The following is an 18715-nucleotide window of genomic DNA, read 5'->3' as shown; positions in this document are numbered from 1 at the left end:
ACTGAGCTATGCTGTTAGCAACACCTTCTGACCAATCCGATTCAAGAATTTGACCATGCTGTGGCATAAATAGTAATAGCACACACTAAATAACATTTTCATGTTTAGGGCCCCCCCCCACACACACACACGATACTATGTACATGCTTTATTACTGGATAAATACCTCTTTCTCTCTCTCTGACAGTGTATAGCTACTGTATTCTGATTAACCATGAAGGTTCATGAGTGAGGTTAATTAAACTGCAGGTCTCATTCTGTTTCCCAATATCGAAAGAAAGTGGTTTCTGTCAAGTAATTAAAAGAAGTTACATTAAATAAAAATCAACATAATAATTGCAATTATTCCGTAATGCGTCACTAAACTAATCGTGATTTCCTGTGAATAAAGCGATATGCACCTGTCTAGTGGTTTTGCTTTATCTGTTTTATTGGAGCTGTGAGCTGAACAATGAACTAAACTACTAAACATGACATGACATTAGCAACCACATTTCTGTTTGGTATTTGGAGGAAAGCTGGCATGAATTCTGTAATGCATTACGAACATTATAGACTTTGTCTCATATCACGCTGCCATTTGTGCCATCGATGAGACCTTGTGATATAATGCATTGCTCAAACTGAATGGTTTCATTGTAGAGGTACTGATAGATATTAGAGTTTAGTCCTTCCTTTTAATATCTTCACCAACCTTAGTTTCTGGTTGTTCAGATGCCAGGAAGTAACTTGTCATGAACCTACAAGTGGGTGTCTACCATCAATAGCTGCTTTGCATGTGGCCTAGATGCCTGGCAGATTTGTTTCCATCATAACAGGTTGCGAGAGAGAGAGAGAGAGAGAGAGAGATTTTCTAGCAGAATTTGAGTGAACTCAGAGGCAGCTATAATATAATATATGACTTGAAATCCCCCAATTTTGTGGGAATTATACTCTAATTTAGGAAGTGCTGCAGGTTGTAGCCTACAGAACCAACACCATATGACCATGCCTATTAAAAATGCAGCATGGTCACACTCTATTAGAGAAACACACAGCTAACTCTAGCGCAGCTTCAGCCATTTGACTTTAACATTTAGTTTGTGATCACTGCATTTGAATCAAAGGTTGGAGGTTGGTTTCTTTCAGCTTGTATATGATGACAGCTAGTGAAGAACCTGCAACAGCTGAGAGCACATACCCTCTTCCAAGACATGTGTTCAGAAAGGTGATAAACATGAAAACATTAAGAGCACCCGTTGCGAGTTTGGTCAGAGGCGATAATAAAAAATAGGTCTTACTCTTTGCTCTGACAATTCAATTTGAGACAAATTCTTGATTTATTCATTGATAGTCCATGATATTATATATATATATATATATATATATATATATATATATATATATATATATATATATATATAAATAAGTAGGTGAAAAGACTGTAGACAATCCCACGGTGTTGGATTTTGCCACTGTTGCAATAAACTAATATAAGTGACAAAATTGTTGGTCTGATGTAGACACTTTACAACCATCTGTACACTGTCATGAAGTAATCTATGAAGCAGAGCAGGCTGCTAAAAATGGGATAGCAAGGCTAAACCTTGTCATACATAAACATAAGGCTTGTTTTTGGCAGCTATATTGTGGTTTTTGTTGTTGTTGGGTTTTTTTTTGTTAATAAATGTATTAAAGTGGACTTTTTGACTTTTGTAAAAACAGGAACATTGATGGACCATCAATAGTCATAAGTAAAAATACACCGAGTGATATGAAGAAGGCTTGGGCTGATTTCTTTCTAGCCCCGACTGTAGATTCACACAACCTATTGTTGACAGTGACAACCTGTGTTGCTAACATGTGTGCTATAACAGCAGGTATAATAGCATTAAGAAGGTGAATTAATTAATTTTAATTAATTAATTAATCAATTGCCTATGGAGTAGTAAATAGACTAAGCGAACACAGTCCAATCAAAATACAAATCACACAAAGGTGGGTTGATTGAAAGAGCTGGCTAATGATAAGGGCAGATTTCCTGTTTACCATTCATGCTAGTAGGAAGAGTCACGGCATGACTTGAATACAGATTTGAAACATTTTGACGAAAGAAATAGCAATCACGAATTATGTTGCCTATCTCTCTTTCAATGAGTGTGTTCCTATGTATATACATAATAGTTTTATTCCTATGACAAGATCTGCGCTATAAGAGTCAACTCAAATGGTTTTATAATAGTACAGAGGGGTAGCAGAATTCTTTAGACCTTCCGTTCAATCTTGTCCCAAGCCTTCACTGCTATCAAATGATTCTCAATGTTTAAAATGTATCAATAATGAACTGAAGGAGAAAATAGTGATAGGATTAGAGACAAACCGATAGTTTATAGATGTACTAGATCTGCTAAACCTCAAGAGTAAAAACTGGACCATACAAATAAAGTGAACTCAAATTGGATGAGTTGACAGTCTATTGATCAAATACTAAACTATATGCTAATAGTTTTGGTTTAATGTTCTGTAGTAGTCGATAGGCTGATTGGTTGAGTCGCCTGACATGTTGTGGATAATCTATAGATGGTTTGTGGACTGTTTACAGAGTGTCTATATTAGACGATCCCAATAATTCTGCCACATTATAGCAATTATTGCAAAGGTATTTGTTTTAAAAAATGCTATTTAACCTAATAAGCAAGGTTAGATGGATGCACACCAAAAACTCCATGATGCTAAGTTTCAGCATGATTGATTGGAGCTGTAAATTGCAGAGTTGCACCATATGCACAAAGGTCCTTCCTGCAGTGTTTTTGTCCCAACAGGAGGTAAACCAATGTTCTGGCTGCACTGCTCTCTCAGGAGACTAAGGTCAGAAAGGGGACGTGTGGAGTTCGGTCACTACTTTTATTGAGAAATGATGCATGTGGCACTGAGGATTCGGCTTGCCTTTCCAACGTCTTTCACGATGTCACATCGGTAGTAAGAAACCACACAAAACATGGCATTTGAAAAATGATTTAATAATAAATAAGGTGGGAAATGACACAGTTTATTTCATTCTAAATATGAGATTATCAGTCATGAAAAGTTATGGCTGATCATTTAAAGCAGTTGTACTTTTTTCCTTAACATAGTAAACACCAAACAATGATGGACGGCACAATTTTTTTTTTCTTTCCAGAGAACATATTCTCACACACATTGTTCATCAATTGAAAAAAAAGGTACTGCAATAGCATGGATTCAAACCAAACCGAAGCAGCTGTGTACTAGGTGAGCCCAGCGGTGCTTTGCCCTACCACAGGAATCCCTAGATCAGGTTTTCCACCCTCCCCATCCCACAACGAAGTCCACATCACTTCTATACAGTATAGACAGAGTTGAGCCCGCAGAGGACAGATGAAGCCCCGGAAGGCTTGCTGTTTGGTTGTGGCAGACATTCTTATTATTATTACAGTGCACACCTTGTTCTGGGATCATCACTTCTCAACACAAAACGGAAAGAACACTCCTAATCCAAGCCTTCTAGATCGAAAAAGATATTGCCCATTGCACATTTTCATGCTTCACCCTCATTTAAGTGCATTTGTCTCATCAAATGTAACATGTCATCATTGGTGACGAGATGACGGATTGCCACTCCATGGTGTATCTCTATTCAGGTATATCACGATTACACACACTCGCATGAGACCCAAAGTGGAGAGAGTCATCCCGTTTTCCGTCCTGTTCATTTGCGCAAATAAAACGAAGCAAATAAGCGCCCATCTTCTCATCCGATCTCAAACACAATGCTCAATGAGACGCCACTTATGCCGCTCCTCATATAATGTGGAGCGTTTCATAGCTAAGAATGATTTAAAAATAAATGTTTAATGATTGTGCTTTTGAAACCAAAGACAAAAAAAAATTAGAACATACATTAACAATAACAACACCAAATAACAAAATGACAACAGTGCATTGTAAAAAAAAAAACAAACAAAAAAAACCTCTAATGGCAGCACTTCTTTCAATGATTTGGTAAATTTACAGTCGCAACCCTCATACCCCGAGTTTTCATTATGAGAAAATATGTTTGGAGAGCAGTTAGAGGGAAGACCATATTGAAGTACTGTATCACAGTATGAGTGAAGAGACCTCTCATTGTACTCATTGACGATGGTCCACCACTCCCACTCGCAGCTTCTATTACACTCACACCAGCAGATTATAAAGATGATGCTCCGGTGTGGGAACATCACGCCTTTCCACAAACTTACACCAGTCAATGGGGCTTTAAAGCAGAAAGAATCACCTACTTAAAAAGAAACTTGAGAGTGTTCAGTTTTCCCCTCTTGCTCACACTGAAAAGATTAAATATTGCATCGAAGCAGATTGAAAAAAAACAAACAAAAACATTAACCATTGGTCATTTTTTGCCTATAAGGACAGAACAGATCATTTACATAATTGTGAATGGACTGTAGATGGTCTGAATCGTGTATGGTGCACAGTTCGAAGACGGTTCTCCACTAGGAGATCCTTTTATTCTCATCCTGACTGGATCCTCAACTCTCCAGCAGCTGTGGATAAAATAAAGCAGGATAAGGGTGTCAATTCCTTTATAAAAAAGATATTAAGATAAAATATCCATTTTCTGTACTGCTTATCCTACACAGGGTCACGGGGAGCCTGGAGCCTAATCCAGGGGACTCGGGGCACACCCATCACAGGGCACAATCGCAAACACACTACAGACAATTTGGAAATGCCAATCCACCTATAGCACGTCTTTAGACTGGAGTACCCGGAGAAAGACCCCGAAGCATGGTGAGAAAATGCAAACTCCATACACACAGGGCAGAGGCGGGAATCGAACCCCCGACCCAAGAGGTGCGAGGAAAACGTGCTAACCACTAAGGCACCGTGCCCCGGCTCGGGAAACACCAAATACAATTCGACTCCGTAAACAAACAGTAAATAACCCCTTTAGTGGTACTGGACTCCTCTCCAATCCGACAGCATAATGAACCACAGTAATTTACGCTAATTTGAATTTGATGTAAATCCTTTTCTAATTATCTCATTTATGGCGGAAATGTTGCCAAAGCCAAACAGAAAATTTCAGACGGTGATCTGGGAATTTCATTTGTTGATTAGAGATGGTGTTAAGACTAATTATTGCTGTACTACGACATGTTTGGGAAATCAAGTTCGGGATTATTAAACCCAGAAATACAGTCTGCCTACAATGTGCCCTTGAGCCTTTTCTCAAAATCAATATCAAACAGTCGAGGTGGGGCACTATTTGTACTTTTATTTGCCTATTCAGGCAATAGCACTTAGAATTATGGGTGAAACAGAATGAAAAAATCATGATCTGATTAAGACACAAGCCAATAATACAGCTTTCAGTATGATTACAAGTTAATTAGAACTTCACTTTTTTTTCCCCAAAAACGATGACCAACTCTGGCATTAAAAAAATAAAAATCTGCCACTATTTTCTCCCCAGTTTGATCACCTATCAATTCCCACCCATACGACAGCTCTCTACTATCATACATCAGTTACCAGCCAGGGAGGCTTCCTCTGAGACACATGAGGCCAGTCCAAAGCATCTTTCCAAACTGCTGCACAGGATACATCACAGGGCAGCATAACACACTCAGAAGATCACGCTTTTTGCCCCCTTTCACATACATGAGCTCAGGGATGATTAGATAGTTCCGCTGTGATTGACAGGGGAGAGTGTATGCCATCCCTTCGACACAGAGAGCCAATTTTGCTCTCTTGGTACTGGAAAAAGTAGGGAAACTGATTCATACATTTTAATAAATAAATAAATAAAAGACAAATAAGCACATTTTTTTTTATAAATATCATACACCATAATTCTAGTTGCAGGATTCCAATATAGCATAATGCTAATGCTATAACCATTTCAGCCTTCCATCCATCCATATTCTGTACCACTTATCCTACACAGGGTCGTGGGGGACACCCTGGATGGGGTGCCAACCCATCACAGGGCATAATCACACACACACACACCCATTCACACACTACAAACCATTTGGAAATGCCAATCAGCATGTCTTTGGACTGGGGGAGGAAACCAGAGTACCTGGAGAAAACCCCCAAAGCACAGGGAGAACATACAAACTCTGGGCATGCAGGGCAGAGGCAAGAATTGAACTCTCAACCCTGGAGGTGCGAGGCAAACATGCTAACCACTAGGCTACCATGCCCCACTATAGCCAAGATGTCCTTATGTTATATAATCATACTGGTTTACTGTCATGCCATATTTTACAATTAACATGTTTAAGGGTGAGGCAATCTTCAGTATCGTACCTCTAACTCTTCTTCCTGGTGGGATAAGACCCCCAAACTTGGGAGTCCTGTATCACTGGGGTTTTTACGGCCTCCTGATCCTACCTCCCCTCGCCGGCGGCCCCCAGAGCCCCGGGACGAAATCGAACTGGAGGAGCTGGGAGCATCTCTCTGACCCTGTGCTGTGGGGAATGATGGCCTGTTGTACGGTGGAATGTCCTCTGCAACTGCACAAACGGAGAGAACAGGGAACAGTGAGGACATGAGCCAGTAAAAGCCGCTGAAGCCCTAATCTCACAATGTAATCCAAGTTATAGCATACCATATTTACCTGCATGTTGGCGTGTTTTGCCAGCACCTTTTCCTCCAGGTGTGTTCCGGTGTTTATCGTGCTCCCCTCGTCGCTCAGCTGAGGCCTCTCTTGTCCGGTAGCCCCCTGCACTTCCCCGCCTGTCTCTGGACTCTCCACATCCCATCCTGGGCAGCGTTGCACCCCTCTCCTCATATCCACACCTGGAACCATGATTGGTGGTCTTCATTCCAACTGAGGAGGGGCTCAGGGGCATTGATGGGTCTGGATTAAGGAACAGAAAAAGTGACGTCATGTCTTTTTCATATTGACTCTATGGTACTTGATATATTGGCACTCATGACACATTTGAGTATTATACCATCTGTAAATTCATCTGGTTGCTGTTGATGTTGCTGCTGCTGCTGCTGCTGCTGCTGCTGCTGCTGCTGCTGCTGTTGGCTCTGGTGACCAGCCACATGCTGCTTGTGCCTTTTGTGTGGTTTCCTCTGCATCACTGCAGTGCTCATGTTGCTGTCTGTGGACACTGGGCTACTGGGACGGTGGCCAATATGGTATCTTTGACCTTCAAGGGAGAGAAAAACATGTCAGTCTATTCCTGCAGGTTTAAAGAGCCCAAGCCAAGCCAGGCCAATTTTTACTTCATTGACATTGTTTACACCTGGTCTGGTGTCTTGATTACTCAAATTATGCACCATAGGTGCATTTGAAACAGATTTAAACCTGGTTGTTTGAATCTCTTCAGGAGGTCTGATTAGTTCAATGTTAAATAGATCAGTCACTACATGCAACACTTGACCACAAAAACTCCTCCCAATACATTACATCATAACACAAGGCCACAAAACCAGAGCGATGGACTTCTGAAGTGGTACTGCTTTTCTCAAGTGGGTCCCTCTCCTTCATATAACAGCTCATAAACTTTTGTGTATGTAATTAAATGGGGCATGATGTATTCGAAAACTGGCCAGCCAGTGCAGCACAGTGCACTAAATTTATCTGTGGAATGTAGTGGCATGTGGTCATTGCTGTATTAAACAGTCTAAACAGACATTGTCTTTGAAATACTGACTAGCAAAGTTGTTTAGGGGAATTAAAAATGGCATGCCAGGACACGATTTTTGATGCAGCAGTTGGTTGTCAAATGCTACTTTGAATATCACACATGAATATCAATCTGGCCAATCAGAAGGCAGTGTTAATGTATGCGTATAAAATTGTATCAGGATGTAAAATAAAAAAAACAACACTTTAGAGCAGCTATCGAGCTGGAACAGTTTTCATTTTGCACCATATTTTGTGATGCAACTTTGTCCTATACATAATTAGGCAAGTATTTTTGTCCCTGCTTTGCTACCCCATGCCTAAACACCTAGACGTGGAACTGAAAATGCAAGCAATAGTCATATGTCAAGTATTACTTCAAATCCGGCTCTCATTCCTGTGACTCACCACCTCTTCCAATGTCTTCAGGCCCTGCCCCTGGATAATGGGCCACTCGCAGGCCAGCATACTCAGCTGCCGTGGCAACAGCCTGGGCAAAATCAGCATCAGTGAAAAAAGAGCCATCGGAGGAGCTGATGGCACTGGAGCGGCCCGATGAGCCGTTGTCCTCCTCAGATGCCGAGCCCCAGCCGTTGATCATTGACCCAGTGACGGAGCTCTCCAGGTCCCCCGTGCTCGAGGCTGGAGTCTGCTCCAGGCCCCTGTGCAGATGCAGCCGGCGTGGGAGATGGACCTGCTGCTGCTGGATCTGCTGCTGAGGCTGGTAGTGGGATCCTGGGTTTTGCTGGTACTGCCTCTGGCCTGACTCACCATCTGTGTAATCACACTCGTCATCATCGCCATCAGTATAGGCGTAGGTGTGCGAGGGTGAGAGGGCCTGGTTTGGTGGAGGGGGGCTTGTTATGTGTCGTCTGAGAAGAGGAACAAGTTTCATCAGCACTCATTCTATGGTTTAATATGATACACTAGATGTCTTTAGCCACCCCTACTCATTAAGGTAGGCAGTAGGAGACTGGAAGTATAATAGACGACTGGGGTGTTCAGTGGTTTGTATTATGGCAATAGAGGTGTGAAAATTTGGAGCTTGGGTGGTTTTTTTTTTTTCATGTTGATATTTCTGTAAAGCTGCTTTGAGACAATGTCTATTGTAAAAAGCGCTATACAAATAAAATTGAATTGAATTGAATTGAATTTTTACACATGGGCGGGAAATGGGTGGACAAATATGAATCTTGCCAGGCAAAGAAAACCCACATTCATTAACATAACAGTGTATTGGATGCACTGAGTTGTATGTTCGTTTATTCATATTCCGTAAATGATTTATTCTGGTGAGGGTTGCTGCAGCTTAATTTACAAATGTGTTTATTTTTTGGAAACAGAAGCAAGTTCATTAAAAATTTCATAGGCAGGTACAAATGAAAATAATTACTTTAGGAGTGGGATTTAAAATAATAATAAAAAAAAACAGCCCTGTGAACGCCTCCACATGACACCACTCTAGAATACCTTCTTTCCAATATGACTTTTCATCAAATTTATGCAGCACTACAGCTGCTCTGTTCAATTATAAATAACATTGTGAAGTGTTTTTGTAATTCTGGAGTGATGAATCATGCTTCACTGTCTGGCAGTCTGGCAGATGAGTCTGGATTTGGCAGAAATCTGGACAATGTGACTTGGCTTAAAGTGGTAACACCCATTGTAAAGTGTGATGGATGAGAAATAATAGTCTGGGATTTTATTTATTTATTTTTACAGCTCCTGCTCGGCCCCTCGGTTCTGTGATGTCAACACATAATGCTACAGTATACAAAGACGTTGTGGCCAATTTTACACTTCCTACTTTGGGGCAGCAATTTGGAGAAGGGCAAAGCAGTGTCCTTATACAAATGATCCGCATAGTGCCGGATGGAAGGATTTGATTGGCCCGCAAAAAGCTGTGACCACAAGCATTAAATGAACTTTTAGGAGGAATTCGATTACAGTTTGCAAACCAGATCTAATCGCCAGTGGATGGCGTCTGTATGCTTGCATGTTTCAGAAAATCTGCTTTCTGGAAACTATATCTTGTTTAAAAGTAATCCATTGTTTTTCAATCTGTAGCATACAAGTAATTACAGTGCTGCTTGAAAGTCTGTGAACCCTTTAGAATTGTATATATTTCTGCATAAATATGACCTAAAACAGCAGATATTCACACAAGTCTTAAAAGTACATAAAGAGAACCTGGTTAAAAAAAATTAGACAAAAATATTATACTTGGCAATTTATGTACTGAGGAAAATGTTCCAATGTTACATATCTGTGAGTGGCAAAAGTATGTGAACCTTTGCTTTCAGTATCTGGTGTGATCCCCTTGTGCATCAATAAATGCAAGTAAAAGTTTGCGGTAACTATTGATCAGTCCTGCACATTGGCTTGGAGGAATTTTAGCCCATTCCCCATTACAACTCTGGGATGTTGGTGGGTTTCCTCACATTAGCAGCTTGCTTCAGGTCCTTCCACAACATTTTTATTGGAACTTTTAATTGTTTACAAACATTCAAGCACCACTGTACCTTGGGAAAAAAAGTACCTTATGAAAAAAGGAAAACCTTTTTTTTCTCCATACTAATGATACAAAAAAAAATGAATGAATTATTCATTAATTCATTAATTATTAATGAATTATTCAGTCAAATGTATTTGTATTTTGCCAATGTATTCAAGTGCCTTGTCATGGATGGAAGCAGAATTTCTTCTTGTTTTTTTTTTACAGTGTTGCTCCAGGGTTCTCTCATACCCGTCTAAGCATTTTTTTTAGTTATACAGTACTGTGCAAAAGTTTTAGGCACCCTATATTCTTAGTACAAACTTTGTTATAGATTTTTTTTGTTTTATCACTTCTACATTTTCGAGTCAGTACAAAAACGTTTTAGATTCCTAAACGTTTTCTAGCACAAAATTAAATGTTACAGAAAAATGTTTGTATGTCAGTAAAGAAAGCAGCATATTGTGTAAGAGACCACTTTTCAGACAAAAAAACACAATGAAGGCTGCTGGGTTTTGCTGCAAAAATAAGAAGCACGTGCGACAATCAAAGTCTCCAGAAGAACCGTGACTGGTTCTGCAACATGCTCAATAAAACTTACACCTCATTTCCACTAGGTAGACACTAGGTTGAAAAAAATGCTGGAATGTTCCTTTACAGTTTGTGAGTCGTGTACAGCAGGCAGACTGCATATGATCAGGTGTTATTAGTGCAGTACCTGCGATCTTCCTGGTTGTTGTGTAGCTCTCCCTGAGGGGAGGGAGTAAGTGTGACTGTGGACTGGTGGCTGTAGGATATTCCTACAGGTGAGGAGGCTGCCCCTCTAACAGGTGGAGTGGGGCATCTAACCAAATTCTCCTGTTCTTCCTCTTCTTCTGTCTCCCCTTGGTGCAGGTACATGCGGCTCTGAAGCTTCTGTGGGTCTGGATCAAAACTGCAGGAAAACCAACACCAATGCATGATCGCTTGCCTTTAGAATATAGGAATTGGTTAACTGTGTGTGTGCGTGTGTGTATACCTTTTATCCATGGGCTGTAGGTAGTCTTCAGAGCTGCGGCTGGTAGGGGGGTTGATAGGAGGTGGGGGCAGTGGCTCCGCCCAGTTCACTCCACCCTGTTTAGACAGTTTAGGGGTGCGAGTTCCTTTTTTATGATTTTGACTCCCTGAGGAGGGAAAAAAAAAAATCTTCAAACACATATCTAAGTTTACACTTTTCCCCCTGTGCATGGTTAAATCATTTTTCATTTTTAATATCAGAAGCATTGCAGAAATTAAATCCTCAGTAATTAAGGCTTAGCGTAAAAGTCGTTGCCTTCTTATTACTCTCCCCTTGAGGCTGATGGTCTTGAACTTTATTTATTCTCCAGCAAAATAACTGAGTTACCATCATACAAAGAGCTCTTAATATGCAAAATGCTGTGAACACCCCCTCCCCCCCACTTCCCATCCATGGCTAAACAGTTATGCATATTTATCACATTTGCCTTTTTTTCAGTCTTACCCAATACTGAATGTGTAGTTTTTTTCTTTTACATTTTACCTTCTGTGAAACTACAGTACAGTAATTGCTTTACCATAGAAGGACATAAATAATAACCTTTAATACAAATAAGAATGCTGTGTATTTGTTTTTCCCTGTAGATGGTTGAACAGTGATTCATTATTAATATAAGAAGCATTAAATGGAATTAAAGCATTTGCCTTTATATCCAATGATAAAAGTATTCCAAGTTCATTTCTTTTTAAGCACCATTTAAACTACAGTATGATAATTGCGTTAGCAAATAATATACATAAGAACCCAAGCAAATTCCTACTATTCACAGTAGGTTTTTTATTTTAATGTCAACCATGACCGTCCACACGGTTGCTGTGATTGTGTGTGCGCTTGCATCATACCCGAAGTGCTGTTGCTGGCTCTGTCGGAGCTGTGGTAGGACCCTGCAGAGCTGTGCTCATTTGCCTGGTTATAGGGAATGGTGGCAGGCAGACAAACTTCACCACCTCTGTAATGATCTGAGGATGCAGGAGCAATAGATTTCAACAAATATACTTGAAAAATAAACAAAACAGGACTACAAGAGTATAGCTTATGATGTATTGTTTTAAACACTCACCCTTGTTCAGCCTATTTTGCTCCATAACATTAAACTGTAACTGTGATGGTAGTTCCGGGGGTTTTGGTTGCTGGGGCTTCCAGCGCTTGTCACCAGGCCCTGCACCACTGTTCTTGCTCATGATGTTTGATTGGATGAGCTGGGTGGTTGCATAAGGTGTGGGCTCATATGGTGTAGGCGGGCTGCCTCCGGGTCCCATGTAGCACATGCTGGGGTTGTTGAAGGTCTTCATTTCATTGAGTTTGTTAGAAAGGTCTACATCACTGTACACAGCTGAGTCGGAGCCTATCAGCACTCCTTGCTTATTGTCCAGTTGGCTGTTGTAGTTAGCAATGCAATCAGCTGAAGAAAAAAAAGAAGAAAGAAAATAAATGAAGCCCATTGTATGGATAGTATGCTTGTTGATACTGTACTTAAATGTGGCTGTTTCTTAAAACAAAACAATATGTCAGGAATAATAGATGACAGGGTGTGCTGCTATAGCAAAATAATCAATGACGGGGTGCGGCTTGACATGATACGGAAAATATGAAGTTGATTATTTTTCCTATAACACCAGGCCACAAAGTGTTTTCCCACAGCAATTTGCAAAATCAGCATTTTTTATTACTAAAAGAACAACATACCATACTTAAAAGAAAAGAAAAGAAAAAAAAAATATATATATATATATATATATATATATATATATATATATATATATATATATATCTGTGCGTGTGTGTGTATATATATATATATATATATATATATATATATATATATATATATATATATATATGTTTACAGTTACATTTATGTCTGCAAAACAAGTTGGTTCCTGTTATCACTAACATTACAGCAGCTATAAACAGTTCACCTGCCTCTCTTTTTCTCTCTTTTGAAGGTCATAAGAAAAAAAAGCAGCTGTCATGTAACTGTGAAACTGCAAAGTCCTTTTCAAAGCCCTGAAGACTTTCCTGTGTTTGAAAAGTTATGCCTTTCTCTCTGACACTAGAGACTCCTTTCAAAACTGCTAAATAAATGTCTCCACACAGAAAGCTTCCTGTCAACAGTTTCTTATCTTTTAATGTGGAGCATCCACCATTGTTCCTGTGTAAGTAGTTATTATTTTTTTTAAAAAATTATTGCACGTATTAAAACAAGCACATTAATACAGTGCAAACACCTTCTGATGAATCAGAATCGAGAATTCAACCGCTCCATGGTATAATGCATATTAATACAGTGCAACAAAATTCAATATCTTATTTAGAGCATCACTGTTTTTCACGTCCATGAATGCGAGGGATGAATGGACTAATTAACAAGCTTTTGTTTGTCAATGTGGAGCATGTATATGCAGGAAAATGGAGGTTGTTCTGCTGTTTGGTTTATTGCTTGCTTTTTAGTTTTTTGTTTATAGACACTTTTTCCTTCACTATCTTTATCTGTGAAATAATGAGTGACAATTTCGATTCTGTGAGAATCACACCATAGTGTCTTATTGGGAAATAGTTCAGGTGTTGGTTGGTTCTGTGATTATTTAGTCTTTTAACAGTCTATAGTCTTCCCTGTTCATATGTAAACTGACTAAACATTCACATCTACTATACATTACAGACGTTCCCATACTTCCATATTATGCATGACATCTAGAATGTCACTATATTTCTTATTTTAGACTTTTCGACTTTGCAATCTTTTATCATTTGGAATCTTACTCTGGACTTATTTGTAATCTTAAAGTTCAATGACCATAGTGCGTCTTAGTACTCTAGTCTGTCTCCAGTATATCTATATTTAGCATCACAACCTTCACTGGCTCATGTAAGTCCTACTGTTGAGCAGGAGAGCATGTATCAATGAAACACTATCTTGATACAATTACTTGATGTTATCTCCAGCAGCAGAGGAGGAAGACTGTCATAGTAAAACTTTTATGATTCCAAGTGAGCACAGATGGGCAGGATAAAGCAGGCCACAATCAAGGACAAGTTTTTTTTTCCTCCCACAAAGTACACAACCATGGATCGATTTTGGTTTCCTACCTGAGTGGACCAATAGATCTGAGTAGCTAAAACAAACAACTGGAGCCCTCATAAAATGAAGCCTGTTTTATTGCAGGAAGCCAATTAGACTGATGTTGGCTTTGTGTCCTCCTCAGCATCTTTCTATGGCAGACTAATTGCTTCAGAAGAGTTCAGAAGAGGGTACTTTTCCAATAATCCAGATGTACATAATTATGTAATGTATAATGTATATTACATTGTCTTTTATTTAATCATAGTGAATGTTGTTCAGACTCCCTGATCAATTAGGTGCTGTAGTCCTGCAGGCTCCTGACTTAAAACAGAGAATATTTGACTCCTGATATGGACCTATACTCTGCTTAGAATAAATCTGGAGTAATGTGGCGTCCACCGTCATGAGTTCTCTAAAACAACACCTAAGTCTGGCAGCTCCCAATAGACCTGATAAACTGGGTCATGGTCAGTAAGTTAAGGGAACTGAGAGCGTGATACATTTCATGATAAATGTGCAACATTTGTGATGAACAGTGCATTGGCTTAAAGCATCACTTCAACAGGTTTTCAAGTGTGTTGGCTCGTGTGTAAGCGGTATGGCAGGGATGGCAGCAGCAGCAGGTGATGTATGAGTTCTGTTCATACAAATAGCCGTCATGCTGCTTAGTCTCATGAGAACTGAAATTGTTTCTGTCATGTCCATCCTGTCTCACATCTCTATGGCTTTCCAAACTCTGTATAGACTGCCTGCTTTCCATATTTGGTCATAGCTTCCTGTTTTGTTAACATTCACTCTTTCTGGTCATTTTCACCTGTCGCTTGTTTCTCAACACTTTATTAGAGATAGGCTGCATCTGAATATCGCTACTACCCTACTGTACAGTAGGTGAAAAGCAGTACGCCAAAGGAGTAGTATGTCTGAACTGTCAGTATTCATAAAACAGTAAGTGAGAAATACCCGGATGACCTACTGCTTCCACCGAGATTCTGCAGTATGGAAGCAATGGACACTGCACTACCCCATAAGGCAACGGGACTGGTGAGGAAGCACTGTCAGAATCAAAAATGTCAGAAGACAGCACATTGTCTCTTTTTAAGTTGTAGCTCACGTGACAATACCAATATGGCAGATGCAGTATATCTAGATTGTATTCATACTACACACATATACTGATCAGTATATACTGTATCAACGGCCAAACCATAGGTATTGAATCGAATGCAGTAGGTACTGTCACAGAACAAGATTTCGGATGCAGCCACAGTCTTTATTGCAGAACCAAAAATCTTGTGGGTGGAGCTGGATCTGATCCAACTCCTTGTATACGCTTAACCCCTGACTCTAACCCTAACCCACACAATGGTTTAAAACACAAAACAACACATTAAACACACTTATCTAACCTGAAACACACCAAGTTGTCTCCATCCCCTGGACTTTTGGCTGAACTCTGCCCAGGTAGGAGGAGCTGGATCAGGTCCAACATCATGGACATTCTGTTCTGCATCGAGGAGTACTTGCCTTATTTAAGTACATTTTTCTTACATGTTTTATGTGCCTTTCCTGCAATTCTAATCCATATGGTCACTAATTCAGTGGTTTCCCTACACTTTTCCACAGAGAACCTTCAGACTAGCACATATTTGCTCTGTTCCCAGCTCCCAAAACATCTAATCCAAGAAATCAAGGACATGTTTCATTCTCTCACAGCTCAAAACATATGTCTACCAGACAATCAGTGTTCCTCATTAATTGGTTTAGACACATTCCAAGTTCTCAGAGAGCAAAAACATGACCCGTCTGAGCACCAGTTTGGAAAACATTGTCCTATACTTTTAGAAAAACTGTAAACGTTTGTCCCTGCGGCGCAACTCATAAAGGTTCTATGTTAAGCTGTACACCAGGGTGTCTCCCTTTCTGAGAATGTTCCAAGTTAAACCCAATTAGGAAGCCAAGAACTATTAACTTTTCAAAGAACCCATGAGGAACCATCTTTAAAGAGTGTATTATAGAGTAGCACCATGTAGTTTCTTATAATAACTACTTTTTATTTAACCTTTATTTGACCCAGTAGTTACACACACAAAAAAAGACCTGGCCAAGAATACAGCAGATTACATTTAAAAACACTGCAAAACAATTCAAACCAGTATTAAACCAGCTTCAAATCAGATAATGAGATGATTTTTTTGGTTTAGTGTGATATGTTTTCCCTTGGTTTTAACCCTTGTTTTTCTGCAACAAATCATTAGTACAATTCAATACATCTGCTTTACAGAATAGCATTCAAGACCTAGTGTCATAGTGCCAAAGGGAGCCATCCCACAAGTAGTCATTAAGGAAAACTATTTGGTAAAAACAATTTCCTTCCTAATTAATGAAACCCTTGCTCTTGATATGCAGCATTGTCTTCCCAATTCATGTTGATGTCTTGCCTCTTCCTTTCTTCTTCTTCCAACTTTCAACATGTGAGTCTCAATTGTGTTTGTTTCACACCTGCGTTCTCTCACCTTTTTTATTTCTCAGTTAGGCACTCTCATTTTCTTGCACACCTTACAGTATGTGCAAATCTTAAGGGCAAGAAAAAAAAGTGCTCATGGCAGCACAAAAGCTCTGTCCTGCACAGATTCTCTTAGCCGAAAGAGCAACACACATACTCGCTCTAACGAACCAAACACCAAATTGGTGGATCTGCTTTTTTTCAGCCATAAAAGAGACACATGAGAGCTTGAGCAGAAGGGTATTTTAATCATGATGTATGCTTGTACCTGGACGGCTGTAGGTGGTCAGGTTGCTGTCGCTGGTTCCATTGCCACCATTACAGCAGTTGATGCTGCAGTCTTTGTGGTTGGCACAGGCGTTGGGCCATGAGTCAGCTAGCCATGGCTGGTTGGCTGAATCTCCCATGTTTAGTAGGCCAGGTCTGCAAAATACACAGATAGATTTAGGTGTAAAGATTAAATGATAATTAAATGTAATGATAAAAGAAGAAAGGATCAAATGTACAAATATGCAGATAAAAAGGTAATAATCTTAAAATATGACACAGAGATAAACGTTTCCTTTTATTCTGAATTATTTGGACCACTATGTACATACACTATGATAATGCACTTTACTATACATAATAATACTATACATAATCCACTATGTGCATACATAATGCACTTTAGAACCTTATTTCTCCCTTCATATGTTTATATTTTTCCAGCATGCACTGTCAAGAGATATTAAGAATAATTTGTGCATATTAGTAATTTTCTCTAAAACGAACAGTCTGATCTCATCTTTGAGCCATACACATTAACCATATAAGACAAAGCAAAATCAAAAAAAAGGTATCACCCACGTAGACATCCTGCTCATATATGACATATCAATTGCATATTATATCATTTATATTGTGGGAAATGTGTGGTAACATCTCCCATCATCCCTGTAGAAATAAATCAGGAATGACATTATATCACACTAAATACAGTATTTAAAGGACGAGATTCATAATGCAGAGCTACGAAATCAATAAATAATTTCTCTCTGCATGACTGTATGACTTCTTCGAGGTGACTTCATAACCATTGCTCCAGGCGCAAAACAAGCATCAAACCCAATGTCATTTCAAAACGTATTTTTCCAGACTCCCCGTTGAGAAGCAGAAATCTTTGAACTGGTAGAAGAACAGTAACAGAGAGAGTGTGTGTGTGTGTGTGTGTGTGTGCGAGTATAGTCTGATGAAAAACTCTCACCCACTCTAGCTTATACTCTTGGGTTCACTAAACCTCTATGTTTTCTGTTTCACTAGGTTCAGATGCAGAGCGTTTTAGCTCAGATTAGCTTTGGGGGTGCTAATATTTTATTTTATTTTTTTTGCTTTAAAGGATAATGTGATTTGCGTTTGTTCCATTGCACAGTCAAGCCCGAGATTTAATTACAGGTTTGCAGGCAAGTATGCAAATTCCGACGCTCATGCAGGAAGGTATTAGAGAAGCTAAAACGGCAAAAAATTACAAATCTGGGGCATGTTTGTGCTTATGCGGAGATATAAAATGTTATTACTCTAATAGCTAGTGCTATTATTTAGATCATATCGTGATTGTATGGGTGGAGGTGATATGGATATTGTGTCTTGGCTCAACATCTCCCCCTGTTGGATAATCTCTGTAAAGTCTCATTTTTTTTGTCTTCCCTCAGGATCCACACATGCACTCCCTGTCCCTTCAACAGACATAAACACCCATCATAACCCTACTTACCGTCCGGCACTGCAAACAGCTTCTCCTCCTCTCTGATATGCCACTAGGACAGAAAAGAGAACGCTCATGAATCACGCAGCATAAAAGACGCAAGGCACAAACCACTTCTTGTTGCAAGGACGTGTTATCTCACGCTCAATCCCCCTCTTCCTTTCACTAATCCAAACAGAATACGCCATTTCGCATCTATCTT

General features: G+C 39.6%; 1 protein-coding gene across 1 annotated transcript in view; it reads right to left on the bottom strand.

The window, feature by feature from the left end:
• Positions 1-2978: 2978 nt before the first annotated feature.
• The window catches only part of LOC128620889 (roundabout homolog 1-like), a 145486-nt gene continuing 129749 nt past the window's right edge, over positions 2979-18715 (bottom strand). Inside the window, exons 20-30 of the mRNA XM_053646261.1 lie at positions 18523-18565; positions 17038-17192; positions 12263-12604; positions 12045-12161; positions 11164-11308; positions 10864-11079; positions 8060-8523; positions 6969-7172; positions 6629-6871; positions 6319-6524; positions 2979-4544 (exon numbers count right to left, since the gene is read on the bottom strand). Of these exons, the coding sequence (XP_053502236.1) occupies positions 4530-4544; positions 6319-6524; positions 6629-6871; positions 6969-7172; positions 8060-8523; positions 10864-11079; positions 11164-11308; positions 12045-12161; positions 12263-12604; positions 17038-17192; positions 18523-18565 (2150 nt within the window). The 3' untranslated portion in view covers positions 2979-4529. The remainder of the gene's footprint in view (positions 4545-6318; positions 6525-6628; positions 6872-6968; positions 7173-8059; positions 8524-10863; positions 11080-11163; positions 11309-12044; positions 12162-12262; positions 12605-17037; positions 17193-18522; positions 18566-18715) is intronic.

This window comes from Ictalurus furcatus, chromosome 16 (genome assembly GCF_023375685.1).
Source record: "Ictalurus furcatus strain D&B chromosome 16, Billie_1.0, whole genome shotgun sequence".
Lineage (NCBI taxonomy): Eukaryota > Metazoa > Chordata > Actinopteri > Siluriformes > Ictaluridae > Ictalurus > Ictalurus furcatus.
The sequence above is the reverse complement of the archived record's forward strand: the minus strand, read 5'-3'. Positions and strand labels throughout refer to the sequence as shown.